The sequence below is a fragment of the Gymnodraco acuticeps genome, unplaced genomic scaffold (assembly GCF_902827175.1).
Source record: "Gymnodraco acuticeps unplaced genomic scaffold, fGymAcu1.1, whole genome shotgun sequence".
Lineage (NCBI taxonomy): Eukaryota > Metazoa > Chordata > Actinopteri > Perciformes > Bathydraconidae > Gymnodraco > Gymnodraco acuticeps.
Window position 1 is genome coordinate 1,716,275 of NW_022990499.1, and position 14,417 is coordinate 1,730,691.

Sequence of the window (14,417 nt, forward strand, 5' to 3'; positions counted from 1 at the left end):
GGTTTGTGTGTGCAGCTTACAGGTCGTGATGTGGATCTCAGCCCGCAGTAATGGCTCCAGGCCATTACCTCTCCCTGTCATTTGCAATGACATGTGCTTTTGAAAAAGAAAAATGGTGCTGCCCACATAACTTATACAGTAAACCCACCACTCCTGCAGCCTGCCTGGGGCTTAATGCCATGCTATTTCCCCCTCCCACTCTATCATCATCAGTGCAGCCTTTTATGTCCATTCAAGAGCCCGATGTATTCATTATAATGACACAACACAGTATTTCAAAAACAATTACTGTAATTTAAATGGTCCTGCAATTTCTTGTCACTTATTAATATAGCCTTCTTGTGTCAATTCTTTCAAAAAAGAGGTTTATCATTTTCTCAGCTCAGTTGGATCTGTTAAACATTTCACCATTGTATGAATTAATTATTTAAAGCAGATGTTGTCATATTGCATATTAAACATTTGTCACCGTGACTGAGATGTCAAACAAAATGGTGCCATTCATGTCCATAATTGAATATAAAGGAAGATGTAATCACAAGCTGCCAAAACCTAACCAGCCAGAAATGTCAGGAATAGAAAATAATTTAGTTACATTGTATATGTGAAGAAAAGAAAGCACAGATAATTCATTTTACCAAAATGGTTTCTCATAGCTATTGTTTTTTAAATAATATGTATACCTGTCTAAACTGTCCAGACTTGTGACCACTTGCAATACATTTTCAGGGGGGTTTTGCAGTGCTTTCTCAACTAACCGTTTTTTCTTTCTTTTGGGCTGTTATGAACGTTGACCCAATCTACTCTTGTGCGGAACAAGGAACCGCTTACATACTCTGAAAGCAATCAGTCCAACCAAAGGATTTCTGATGGTTATTATGTGATTTTAGCATGAATTAAATGGCAGATCTAACCATTGGTTGTGAACTGTCAAAGCATCTTACAATGTAATGTAATGTCAGTACACACCATGAACATATAAACTCACAACAGCAAGAAATATACAGGTACTTCCTTTGTTTTATTTGTGTTTAACGGCCAAGGTGCATTTGAAACAGGTGGGTTTTCAGTCTACGACTAAGGTATGTCGACTTTCTGCTGTCCTATCAATGTTGAGCTTGTTCAACCATTTCGGAGCCAGGATAGCAAACAGGTGTGTTTTTGTTGAGCGCACCTGGGTCCCACTATCAATGAAGGACAAGCACGCTGATAACATGATTCAGGGGCTGCTGATAACCAGTGAAGGGACCAGAGAAGAGGTGCAGTGTGGGAGAACTCTGAGAGGTTGAAGACCAGTCGGGCTGCTGCATTCAGGATGAGCTGTGGAGGTCGTAGAGAACTTGCAGGTCGACCAGCCAGGAGGGAGTTCCAGTAGTGAAGATGTGAGATGACAAGACCTGCATCGCCTTCTGAGTGGGACGTATGAGGTGGCTGAGAGTGTATCTTCAGGAGCGGTTTATCGCAATGATGTTGGCAGTGAAGGATAGTTGGTCGTCCAGTGTCACAACCAGATTCCATGCAGTCCCTGCAAGACTGAATCAGGGAGCGGTTCTGAAATTGATAGTAAGGTCTGGCCGGGACTCCTTTATTTGGTCTTGTTTAAATTAAGCTGCAAGTGGTGTGCAGACATCTACTGCGAAATTATTGCTAGACAAACAAAAATGCTATGATCATTTGAGTTTCAGATGCGGGAAAGACAGAATCAGTTTGAGTGTCATCTTCGTAGCTTTGGTAGGAAAACCCATGAGAACAAATGAGCTGAGTTAATTGGTGTTCATCAAAAAGAGGAGGGTACCCGGTACAGACCTCTGAGGGAGCCTTTATATGAGTTGAAAAGAGTCTAACACAGACCCTTTCCAAGTTACCTAGAAGCCGCGTTCTTTTTTTTCTCCCCTTGAAGTAGGATTTGAGCAGGGAGAGTGCTGAGCCGGAGACTCCCAGATCTTGGAGAGTCTGGTGGAGGATCTGGTGGTGGAGAGGGAGGCAGTTTCAGCAGTGTGGAGTTCCTCAGTGACCGTGAGGAGGGCCGTCTCAGCTGAGCGGCCGGCTTTGAAACCAGACTGCTGCGGATCAAGAAGGTTGTTCTGAAGAAATGGAAGAAGACAGTTGAATAAAGAAGTGCGTTGGATCCTAAGAAGAATCATAGTTATTTAAAAAAAAAAAAACGGAGTCAACTTTGGCCTATACCTCAAACTAGAGCCCAGTTTGCTCTTTTTGGTTAACTGGCAGACTCTGTTGTGATTGGTCAACTGCTTAGGGATGTCTCGTCCTTAGTATATCACATACAGTGTGTTGGAGCAATAGCTAATAGTGCAAGTGTTAAATAGCGATGTCATTATGTTAAAGAGGTCTCATGGGGGCGTTTCAGATGGGGGGATTTCAGCCTTTGCAGGCCATTTACATGCACATAAACCTATAGCACATTTCAGGGAAGTGAAAACACCCAAACTTAATCAATAGCTCCATATGTTATGGGGAAGAGGAGACCTCTGTGGATAGTTTTTTTTTTTTCCCTATGCTGTTTCTGTATGCGGTCTGCTTTGTGATTAGTCCTGAGTGTGACATTTTAGAATAGCAGTGTTCATAAAATAATAGGTGAAACACTGGTAGAATCATAAAAATGAATAGGCAACATGTTTGATAATTGTCTTTCTTTTTGTAAAACAATTCATAGTTCTCACTTCTCAAATTGAAAGATGTGCTGCTTTTCCTTGTAAGTAATTCTGGAGTGTTTCTGCATTAGGTTATTTTCCTTTTAATGCATTGAGTCACCTTTCCTAACTATACCATAATCCTTCTACTTAAGAAACACTCTCAATGCAGGACTTTTACTTGGAGTATTTTTACAGTGTAGTATTAGTACTGTTATCAGGTATATGGTCTGAATACTTCCTCCACCTCTGCTACAATGTGTTAATTACAAGCAACCCTAAAGCCTGCTGAGATTGACGGGTCATTTAAAGTCAGGAAATCACCTCAGATTGTACCAAATGTCATGTCAATTTAGTTGAGATATTTCAGTCTGAACCACAGTCAATGACAGGAAATCATTTATTCCATTTCATATTCAGAGTCAGTAAGGACTGACAAGAAATGTCTGGTAACTGCAGTCCAAAAGCAACACAGTAAATAATTATTACCTAAAAATGACTTGTGACTTAAAGAGTTAGTCCATTAGTTTATATTTTAGAGATGCATTTTGTTAAAAGTATCTAAAGCTGTTAAATAATTGTTGTGGAACTAAATGTACATTATTTCCCTTTTGAATGTAGTGGAGTAGAACAAAATATAATAACATACTCAAGTAAAGCACTACCTCAAAATTGTACTTAAGTATAGTACTTGAGTAAATGTACTTAGTTACTTATCACCTCTGGCTTTTGGAGCCAGAATACACACTCATGTTCGGAAATAGGGATGCATACAGCATCAAACCGATTATAGTTTTAATTTAAATAAAACCGTTGTCCCACTGTTGTTTTGCCTGTTTGTACTTCTTCACCACTTGCCACCTTTTGGTAGTGCCAAATAACACTGAAATATTTGGTGATATCAGCATAAATCTCAAAACCATTCTGAAAACAAAGTTCAGTTTCTAACTGATGCAACAGTCTCAAATGTTTTGTCATTATTACTTTTTAATCTTTAAATTATGTATTGAAAATGTTTTGCTTTTAGTTATTTTCGGTAATGCAGTCCATTGGATTTTTTTTGTAATACATTAAATTACATTTAGCTGACGCTTTTATCCAAAGCGACTTACAATAAGTGCGTTCGACCAACAAGATACAAACTTGAAGAAAACAGAATCATATAAGTACATCAGGTTTCATAGAGCAAAAACATTTCAAGTGCTACTCAACTGGCTTTAGATAAGCCAGTCCTTTATTAGTATATAAGTGCTTTGTGAGTAATTATATCGCTCGAAGTGGAGTCGAAAGAGATGAGTTTTCAGTCTGCGCCGGAAGATGTGCAAGCTTTCTGCTGTCCTGATTTCAATGGGGAGCTCATTCCACCATTTTGGAGCCAGGATAGCAAACCCACGTGTTTTTGCTGATGGGAACTTGGGTCCCCCTCGCAGTGCGGGTGCAGCGAGCTGTTTGGCTGATGCAGAGTGTAGTGCACATGCTGGGGTGTACAGTTTAACCATGTCCTGGATGTAGGAAGGGCCAGATCCATTCACAGCATGGTACCAGTGTCTTGAAGTGGATTCTAGCAGTTACCGGAAGCCAGTGAAGGGAGCGGAGGAGCGGCGTGGTGTGGGAACATTTATGAAGGTTGAAGACCAGACGAGCCGCTGCATTCTGGATGAGCTGCAGAGGTCGGATGGCACATGCAGGTAGACCAGCCAGGAGGGAGTTGCAGTAGTCTAGGCGTGAGATGACAAGAGCCTGGGCCAGAACCTGCGTCGCTTTCTGGGTCAGCTGGGGACGCATCCTCCTGATGTTGTAAAGCGTGTATCTGCAGCAGCGGGTTGTAGCAGCGATGTTTGCAGTGAAGGACAGTTTGTTATCTAGGGTCACACGCAGATTCCTTGCAGTCTGAGTCGGGGAAACAACAGAGGTGCCGATGTTGATTGTTAGGTCAATAGTGGGACAATCTTTTCCCGGAAGGAAGAGCAGCTCAGTCTTGTCAAGGTTGAGCTTGAGGTGATGAGCAGACATCCACTGAGAGATGTTCGCTAGACAAGCAGAGATGCGTGTGACGACCTGGGTCTCTGAGCGGGGAAAGGACAGAATTAATTGGGTGTCGTCAGCGTAGCAGTGGTATGAAAAACCATGCAGGCTAATGACAGATCCGAGCGAATTTGTGTACAGGGAGAAGAGGAGGGGACCAAGAACAGAGCCCTGAGGGACCCCTGTAGTTAATTGACAAGGGTCGGACTCCGACCCTCTCCAAGTAACCCTGTAGGTATGGTCTTTGAGGTATGAGGTGATGAGGGAAAGTGCAGAGCCTGAAACTCCAAGTTCTTGGAGAGTGCGAAGGAGGATCTGATGGTTCACCGTGTCGAATGCAGCAGACAGGTCCAGAAGGATGATGACAGAGGAGAGGGAGGCTGCTTTAGCCGTGTGCAGTTCCTCAGAGACAGCAAGGAGGGCAGTTTATGTTGAGTGACCTGCCTTGGAACCAGACTGGTGCGGATCCAGAAGGTTGTTCTGATGGAGATAACAGGAGAGTTGTTTAAAGACAGGAACAGGAAGGGGAACGGGAGGAGAGAGACAGGCCTGTAGTTTATAACATCAGACGGGTTGAGAGTGGGTTTCTTTAGGAGAGGGTTTACTCTTGCCTCCTTGAGACTGTTTGGAAAGTGACCAGAAGTTAGAGAAGTCTTGATTAAATGGAAGAGAAACGGTAGAATATCAGGAGCGATAGTCTGAAGGAGGTTTGAGTGGATAGGGTCCAGAGGACAGGTGGTAGGGCGGGCAGAGGTAATGAGGGTAAGAACCTCACTTGGAGAGAGAGGGGAAAAGGAGGTCAGTGTGTGGGTGGAAGGAGGGTCTGGTGACCCAGTGGTGAGTAAAGGTGAGTCAGAAAAAGAAGAGCGAATATTATCAACCTTTTTTTCAAAGTGGTTAACAAAGTCGCTTGACAGAAGGGAGGAGGTTGAAGGGGCTTTGGGAGGGTCCAAGAGGGTGGAGAAGATGGAAAATTGTTTTTTGGGATTGGAATAGGAAGATTGGATCTTATCTTGAAAGAAAGTGCTTTTTGCCTGAGAGATGGAAGCAGAGAAAGAGGACAGGAGAGCCTGATAGGTTAGGAGGTCGTCATGGTGTTTGGATTTCCACCGTTTCCGCTCTGCTGCCCGAAGGATGGTTCTATTAGCACGCAGTGCGTCATTTAGCCAGGGAGCAGGAGGGGACTGACGAGCCTGCCGAGATGTGAGAGGACAGAGAGAGTCCAGAGAGGATGAGAGACTAGAGAGGAGTTTCTGCAGCAGAGTTTGGAGGCAGAAGTTGGAACGAGTCAGAGGAAGGGAGGGCTGAGAGCACCGATGAGACAAAGGTAGAGGGGGAGAGGGAACGGAAGTTGCGGCGGACAGGTGCAGGATGAGAAGAGATTAGTTTGTTATGTTTGGAAAGGGGTAGAGAGAATTATATGAAAAAGTGATCGGAGGTGTGGAGTGGGTTTACAGAGAGGTTAGAAGTAGAGCAGTTCCTTGAGAATATGAGATCAAGGACATTGCCAGCTTTATGAGTTGGTGGGGAAGGAGACAGTGAGAAAGCAAAGGTGGTTAACAGAGATGTTAGTTCGTCTGTCTTCCCTGTCTGGAGGTTGAAGTCTCCGAGAAGTACAGCGGGAGGGCCAGTTTCAGGGATGTGTGAGAGGAGATGATCTAATTCCTCCAAGAAGTCCCCCAAGGCGCCTGGTGGACAGTAGAGAACAACAATGGTTAACTGTATAGGATGGGTTACTGTGACGGCATGGAATTCAAAGGTGGAAGGAGTGAAGTTAGGTAGCTTGAAGAGGGAAAAGCTCCATTTGGGAGATAGCAGGAGACCAGTGCCACCTCCTCTGCCAGTGGGTCTGGGTGTATGGGAGAAGGAATATGCTGTGGAGAGAGCTGCTGGGGTAGATGTGTTGGATGGAGTAATCCAGGTCTCAGTGAGAGCAAGGAAATCCAGAGACTGCAGGGAGGCGTAGCCAGAGCCTTAGGAACAGCTAACTGGCAGTTCCACAGGCCACCTGCAACTAGCTGTTGGATCTCAGTGGAGCATGTGGGATAGACGAGAGCAGGCCGGTTATATCGATTAGGAGATACACGGGGCCAGTGATAATTGCGAGAAGACACATAAACAGGAATGGAGAAAATACACATGATTGTAGCATGAGGGGCTAGAAAACTAAAGAAAATAAAACACCAGCGATACTTAGCTCAATCAAAGTAGGATTTGCCTCCTCTTTGCCCCCCTCGTGACTCCCGCAGGACTCCTTTGTCTTTGTCAGTCTTTGACTCCAACAGGACTCCTTTGTCTTTGTCAGTCTTCGTCTGACGCTGACCCAGGAAAGTGCTACCTAAAATGCTTCATTAATTATCTCTGAAAGTAGATGCATAATCAAATGTTTAAAGGTATCTAAAGGTGCATTACATGCATTGCATACTGTTTAAACTGCTATTATTTGATATTTTGGGGGCAGTGCAACAAGCTGAATATATGAATGATAATAATGAGGGTGAACTTGAAAAGTAACACTAACATTGAATTAAAATAGGGTGTTTTGATGAAAGAAGGTGCAGTCAGCTGTCCCTGCATGTTTCTGTGTGATCAGCGCTCTGTGCTGCAGTGACTCGCTCCACTGAGCTCAGGACTGTTTGCTGATATCATGTTTTTTTTCTCCAAAGCCACTCAGGTCAGCCCTTCAGAACTGCAAGATGTGTTCCAGGAGACCTCCTCCAATATCTTCCAGATCAACGCCAATGGTAAAAAGACCACTTATTAATGTGTGTGCGTGTGTGTGTGTGTGTGTGTGTGTGTGTGTGTGTGTGTGTGTGTGTGTGTGTGTGTGTGTGTGTGTGTGTGTGTGTGTGTGTCATTGTGCTCCCATCCCAGCATGAATACTCTGAGACCTTTTGACCCGGAACATATGGAGTTAGTCTTCGTCTCTTTAAATTCTAAGCACTCTTTAACAAGTCAATATTACACTAACTCCTGTGCAGTTTAACCCCTGCTGCAATTTGTTTTGACAAATTTGAACAGAGTAATCATGCTATTGTGCAGACCACAAAGACCACCTCTTACAAGTGGTACTGGACTGTCTCCAAGCCAACACTAGTGCGGTTCGATGGTAATGAGAAGATAAGCTAACCCAATTGGAGGAAGTAAACCAAAAGGCCACGTTCGGATCGCAACATCAAGTTTTTTTGAAATAGTGAATTAATTACAATGTAAAAGGTTTAAAAAGACTACTTAGTAATAATAGAATGGAGGTGGAATTCGTTTTTTGGTAGCCTTAAGAAGACATTCCAATTATTCTATAACCTGTATAACCTGTGTTTGTATTGCTCTTACAGTTGTCACACTGGAGAATAATCTTCAATCACTGGGGACATCTAGAGATACAGAAGAGCTACGACTGAGTCTGTGAGTCACACACACACACACACACACACACACACACACACACACACACACACACACACACACACACACACACACACACACACACACACACACACACACACACACACCACACACACACACACACACACACACACACACACACACACACACACAAGTAGTCGTATGTCTTGACAATTTAGACCACTACGCTTCAACATTTCAAATACAAATATTATGATATATTTATTTATACTGAACTATATTTTCATAGATACACATACACTCACCGGCCCCTTTATTAGGTACACCTTGCTAGTACCGGGTTGGACCCTCTTTTGCCTTCTGAACTGTCTTAATTGTTCGTGGCATAGGTGAGTAGTTGTACTCATACCACATCAATCTCGTTAGTATGCATAGAAAGTGACAGGTCACACCTATAAGTCCCGCCCCCACAAGCCCCGCCCCTTCCGGTGGATGTCCCGCCCCCACTTCCGGTTTTCAAAATAAAATTTACAAATAATTTAAAAATGATACAAATAAAAATGCTGCCCCTACCGGTCGCCCCCGCTTCCGGTTTTCAAAATAAAATAACATGAAATTTAACAACCATGAGAAAAATAAAATGCTGCCCCCTACCGGTTTTACAAAATAATAATTTTAAATGAATCACATAGTATGCATAGGATCAATGTCCCGCCACCTAACCACTTCCTGTGACCCTAATCCTGTATACAGTATTGACTGTAACTTACAAATACTTGCAAATAACATGAAATATAGCAACCATATATTTAAAAAAAGTAATGTCGATCTCTCTAACCCTCTCTCTGCTCTAAAGAGCAATGTCCCGCCACCTAACCACTTCCTGTGCCCCTAATCCTGTATACAGTATTGACTGTAACTTACAAATACTTGCAAATAACATGAAATATAGCAACCATATATTTAAAAAATACTGTCAATCTCTCTAACCCTCTCTCTGCTGTAGAGTGTGCCGTGAAAAGTTTTGAGAACAGTTTGGACATGTCGGAAGACACGTGTGAGAGAAATCATAAAACCCCCGACATCCTCTACAGGCAAATGGCGGGCGATGGGGAGGGGGAACACACGCACACACACACACACACACACACATCCCCCGCCCCTCACCCCTCTTCCGTTATGGAGGTTAGATAAATAAGAGCCAGTCGTCTTTCTCACTCTTCAATATTTTTTCAAGTCGAGAGATATGAAAAAGAGACGTCTTGATATGGGTGTAATCTGCGAGACACCGCTAGATTTGATTCAGGGTTTGTTTTAAATGGTTTGCGCTGGCTAAGGATGTTTCTTTTCAAGTTTTTGTGAAACTGTTAAGAAGTATCTGTTTTGCAAAGAGGTTATTTTCAAAAGATCTTATTTAGGTTTTAATAGTGATACCTAAGGGTATTCTCTTTTAGTTGTATGGATTTGTGAACTAATGTGTAATTACTTGTATTAACTATAATTGCACAGGATCATTCTAAGAAGAGTGAGAGGGCTAATGAGCCAGCACCATACCTCCTCTATGCATTTTCTTGACCTGTATCTGATCTTGAAAACTTGACTCTTTTAAAAAAAGTTATTTTTCATCTATCATTTTCAACCATGCAGCAAGAGATCAAATTTAAGAATAAGTAATAGTTTGTCACGATTTTACGGGAAATAGTCAGTGCGCAATGTCACATCTTAAAGACAGCTTGAACTGGATAAATGGTTAGTCTTTTTTCAAACATACCGTACGTTCTGCATGTTAGTATATCTGGTCAATCGATTTAGACCCTACTGCCCTCAATAGGGAAGTCACGCTTTGGGAAGAGGTGTTTCATTTCACAGATCCACCTTGATTTGTTGTTGTGAGGGGTGAAGGAAGAGGGACGGGGGAGGACAATTCAGAGGATGAAAAAGCAGAAAACATAACTTGTTTTGTAAAACGGTCAGCACGTCAGTTTCAAGAAAGACGTTTGCATACATAAAAAGTGTATCTTACAGTTCCTTTTGTGAGAGAATTACACACAAATCTGCAGAGTGTCACTAAAAAGTTGTACACAGGGACTGACATTCTGTATGCCGGTTTCACACGGACACAAAGTCTACTTCATTATCTACTTTTTCAGCTTTTATACACAAAAGTGTATCTTTCAGTAACTTTCTCAGAGAATTTAAGCATAAATCTGTCAAAGATTCTTAACGAAATCTACGGACACAAAGTACTTCATTATCTACTTTTCAGCTTTTATACACAAAAGTGTATCCTTCAGTAACTTTCTCAGAGAATTTAAGCACGTCAGTTTCAAGAAAGACGACAATAATTAGTAGTTAGACATTTTGGATATCGTGCGTTCTGGCAGTACTATTCCGGCTCATTGGGAAACTTTTTGGGACCCATTTAAAACCATTTAAAAGAGAAATTTTCTCTGTCGTTCTTAATGCAAAAACAAATCATCTCTACTCCCTTTGGGTGAAGTCCAGGAATGTTCTCGGAGGAGTGGACACTTGCTGTTACATGGCATAAAGCTTTTGCAGTGTGCCAATAAATGTATAGTTTCCCTAAAGCTCCATACATTTACACATATTGACTAATGACTCAGCACATGAGGGGTAAATACAAAACAAATCTAAATATCACCAATTATTCCAGAATGTGACTAGAATAGAGTCTAGAGAATGGACCCAGGCTTTGTCTTCAGCCATCAACTAAATAGGGGCGTGCTTTATTGAATCACCAGTATGTTACTCACCATTGAAGACAGTGTTGAGGGGGGCAAGCAAAGTGTACTCAGCGGCAGATTGCATGGAAGCAGAAAGGACTAGCTCAGACACCATGTCTCCAAAGGTTGACTGGGAACTTCCAACCAGTTCCATCACCTGTTTAGCTTGAGGCACAAAGGGAATTTAAACACCATTAAAAATATGGATTACAGAAAAACAATATATGTATTAATGTAGTAAATCGGGTAATCATTAATAAGGGGAAAATGTGCAAGTCTGGCATGAGCACTTGATCAATAAGGTGGATGACAATGTCCTTCTTGAGCACCATCTTGATGCCATTGACTGTTAAACTCTCGCCATCACAGCCTTGAAATCAAAGTAACGCTTCTAAAAAACATATATTTTAGAAAAGTAATGTGAGTCATGTCAAGTTATCAAGACTGCTGTGTTTCATCGAAACAGTGTTAAGAGTCACAGTCTTAAAGAAAATCTGGTCAGAAAAAGTACTTAACTTTCTACCAGTTGTAAGTTGTCATACATATAAAAAAGTAAGAGACTTACTGTTTCCTTAGTGAGAGAATTACACATAAATCTGCAGAGTGTCTGTAAAATGTCTCAAAATCTCCATTGAAATAGCGTTAAAATCAAAAAGTGCCTTTAAAGAAAATGTATTCAGATAAAGTATTTTATTTTCTACCAGTTGTAAGTTGTCATACATGTAAAAAAAAGTAAGAGACTTACTGTTTTCTTTGTGAGAGAATTACACACAAATCTGCAGAGTGTCTGTAAAAAGTCTCAATCTCAAAAACTGCAGACGCCTCAAGGAGAGAGTTGAAAAGATCCATGCAGAGTTGGGGGAGAAGAATAAGACTAATAACCAGCAGTTAACTGAAGCCAGGGACTTTTTTCTTTAAAGTAAAATAAAAATGGGAAACTACTATGCAAAACGCTCTGTATATATTGATCAGAATGTAGTCAATACCCTTTTAATAAGTGTGGTGATGAGGACGATTGAAAACAGAACGAGTAGTGACCCCTGTGTAAACAGAATGGCTGAAGTTTGTAAACTGGAAGACATTTTAGATATCGTTAGGTCTGGCAGTACTATTCCGGGTCATTGGGAAACGATTGTAAACGAAACATTTAAAGTGGTCCTGGAATCTTCATTTTCCGAAACATTCTGTAACATTATCTCAGAAATGAAACAAACATCAAAAGTGTATCATGTGCTCTCAGTGTATGCTCTGTTTGTAGATGTAATGCATCTTTGTGTCGAAAGCAGCATACACATGAATATTCTGACTGAAGTGAAAAAACTCCATCACGATATCTCCAGTAATATGGGGAATTCTAAGCTGGAGACGGTCCTGGGGATGTTACAATCAGTATATCTATTTGATTTTTGTGTGTGAAAAAATAAAAAAGTGTTTTTTTACATTTAAAAACTGTTGTCTTCATTATAGCAAGGGGGACGTGTCTGATACATGTGTATTACAGTCCTTATTTTTTGTGTTTTTCAGTGTTTTTCTGTGTGTCTGTACACACAAAGCACAAATCATTTAAAACAAACCCTGAATCAAATTTAGAGAGGACCATTAAGAGTCAGAATCTTAATGAAATCTACGGACACAAAGTACTTCATTATCTACTTTTCAGCTTTTATACACAAAAGTGTATCCTTCAGTAACTTCCTCAGAGAATTTAAGCATAAATCTGCCAAATGTTTCAAAAACAGTCTTGTTTCACTGAAATAGCCTCAAAATCACAAACTGCCATTAAGAGTCAGATGCTTTTATGGAATCTAATAAAACAGAGTATTTTCTACAGATGACTCCTCCCACTCAACGCAATAAGTCCCATCCCACTCAGCAAATCATATAAAACTAAGGACCCCCACTAAGACGACCGTTGAAAGTAGCCATGAATCTGAGAAAAACCAAGTCTGATGTAGCCTCCCCTTATTATCACCAGGATAACGGATATGGTATACAGTATGTCAATACAACTTGGTATGTTGAATTGAAACTTGTGTATATGTTGTCCAACAGTATAATCAACCAGTGCTGCTATAAGCTGCCATCACGTCTCCCCCTGCCACGGAGCGTCAGGGCATTGGAGATGATGGACAACCTGAATGCCTCTAAATCCATCTGCCCAAAATGCTATGCGAGATGAGGCTCAAGCCACATCTGCAGGAAAAAGTGCATAATAAATAAATCACTAAAAGTCAATATCACTCTGTTATTGCCACTTCTGTTAACAAGGTTACCATTGAATGTCTTAACTTTTAAAAAATGGTTTAAAGGAGTATGTATGAGGAATTATCAGAATACCTTTATTCGTCCCACAGAGAGGAAATGCATAGTTGTTACAGCAAGTGAAGAGTCAAATATAGTGGAGGAAATAAGTATTTGATCCCCTTGCAAAACATGTCTTAGTACTTGGTGGAGAAACCCTTGTTGGACAGCACATAGGTCAGATGCTTCTTGTATTTGGTCACCAGGTTTGTGCACATCTCAGGTCCTTATGGTCAAGAAAATGACTCCATTTGTGGTGGTGCAAAAATCAATATGGTGCCTCAGTAAAACCAACTCTTTTTAGACGCCTAATGGTGGTTAGAAAACCCAAAAAAGCCGTAATCTTTGCCCATTCTTCAGTGCACATACTGAGGGTCGGGGTGACGGACTGCAGGCTGTGTGGCAGCCTGTCGAAGATTTATTCTAAATGTTTCGTTTACAATACTATTACTATATATGAGAGCAAAAAAAATAAAACACATTTTCATTTTGTAATGGTTGTTTAATTGAAAACACAACATTCAACACACTTTCATAAAAAAACACATTACATTTTACCAAGTTAGTGTCGTAGTGCATACAAGGTAATAGACTTAACGATTTGCATAGCTGCTTCTCTCCGCGTTTCATTGACAGTGATCGGTTTATCGTTCAATTCACATTGCCCAAGTAGATGTTTAGGGGTCTCTTGGAAGTATACGAATGCATTTTTTATATCAGATAAATGCATTAACATCACATGCAAATTCTCTATCCTTTCACCCGCAACGATTATAATCTGCTTTGCTTCTTCTTCGGTTTCACCGTTATTAGCTCTGAATGTAATCCTTGCTGGGGCTTCTTGTGCTTCTTGTGGTCTGTTGAATACCTGGCGTAGAATTTGTTTACCTGTAAGGACAGGTACCATATAATTGTCTTCAAAAGCTTTGTCTATGTCGTCACACGTTTTGGCATATCCTTCGATGTAATGACAACCGATACTAGAATAGAGATCCTTCAACAGTCTTTTAATGCATGTTCTGGCACTGTCACCAATTTGGGCAATTCCACAGTATCGTGCTTTTTCTCTCATTATACTGAAGCAAAGCTCTGCCATTGCTTTTGGTATTTGTTCAACACATTCGCAGCAGTCGGTTAGCGGTAGATGATCTATAAGATTATTATGATCCGGTAATGACTCAACAACACCATTACATTTCTTCACTTTGTTCCTTTTTCTTTTCACCTTCCTTCGTTTTGTCTTTTTGGTTTTCCGTCCTTTTCTTTTCATTCGCATTCTGCGTTTGCTTTTCATTTTTCTTCGTTTTTCTTTACTTTTTCTTTTCTTTTC

The 14,417-nt window shown here is 41.1% G+C and overlaps 1 protein-coding gene across 4 annotated transcripts in view; it reads left to right on the forward strand.

The window, feature by feature from the left end:
• The window catches only part of tsnare1 (T-SNARE Domain Containing 1), a 359,325-nt gene that overhangs the window by 156,077 nt on the left and 188,831 nt on the right, over positions 1-14,417 (forward strand). For all 4 annotated transcript variants that reach the window (XM_034226529.1, XM_034226527.1, XM_034226528.1 and 1 more), the window contains 2 exons: positions 7,343-7,420; positions 8,012-8,081. In XM_034226529.1, the coding sequence (XP_034082420.1) occupies positions 7,343-7,420; positions 8,012-8,081 (148 nt within the window). The remainder of the gene's footprint in view (positions 1-7,342; positions 7,421-8,011; positions 8,082-14,417) is intronic.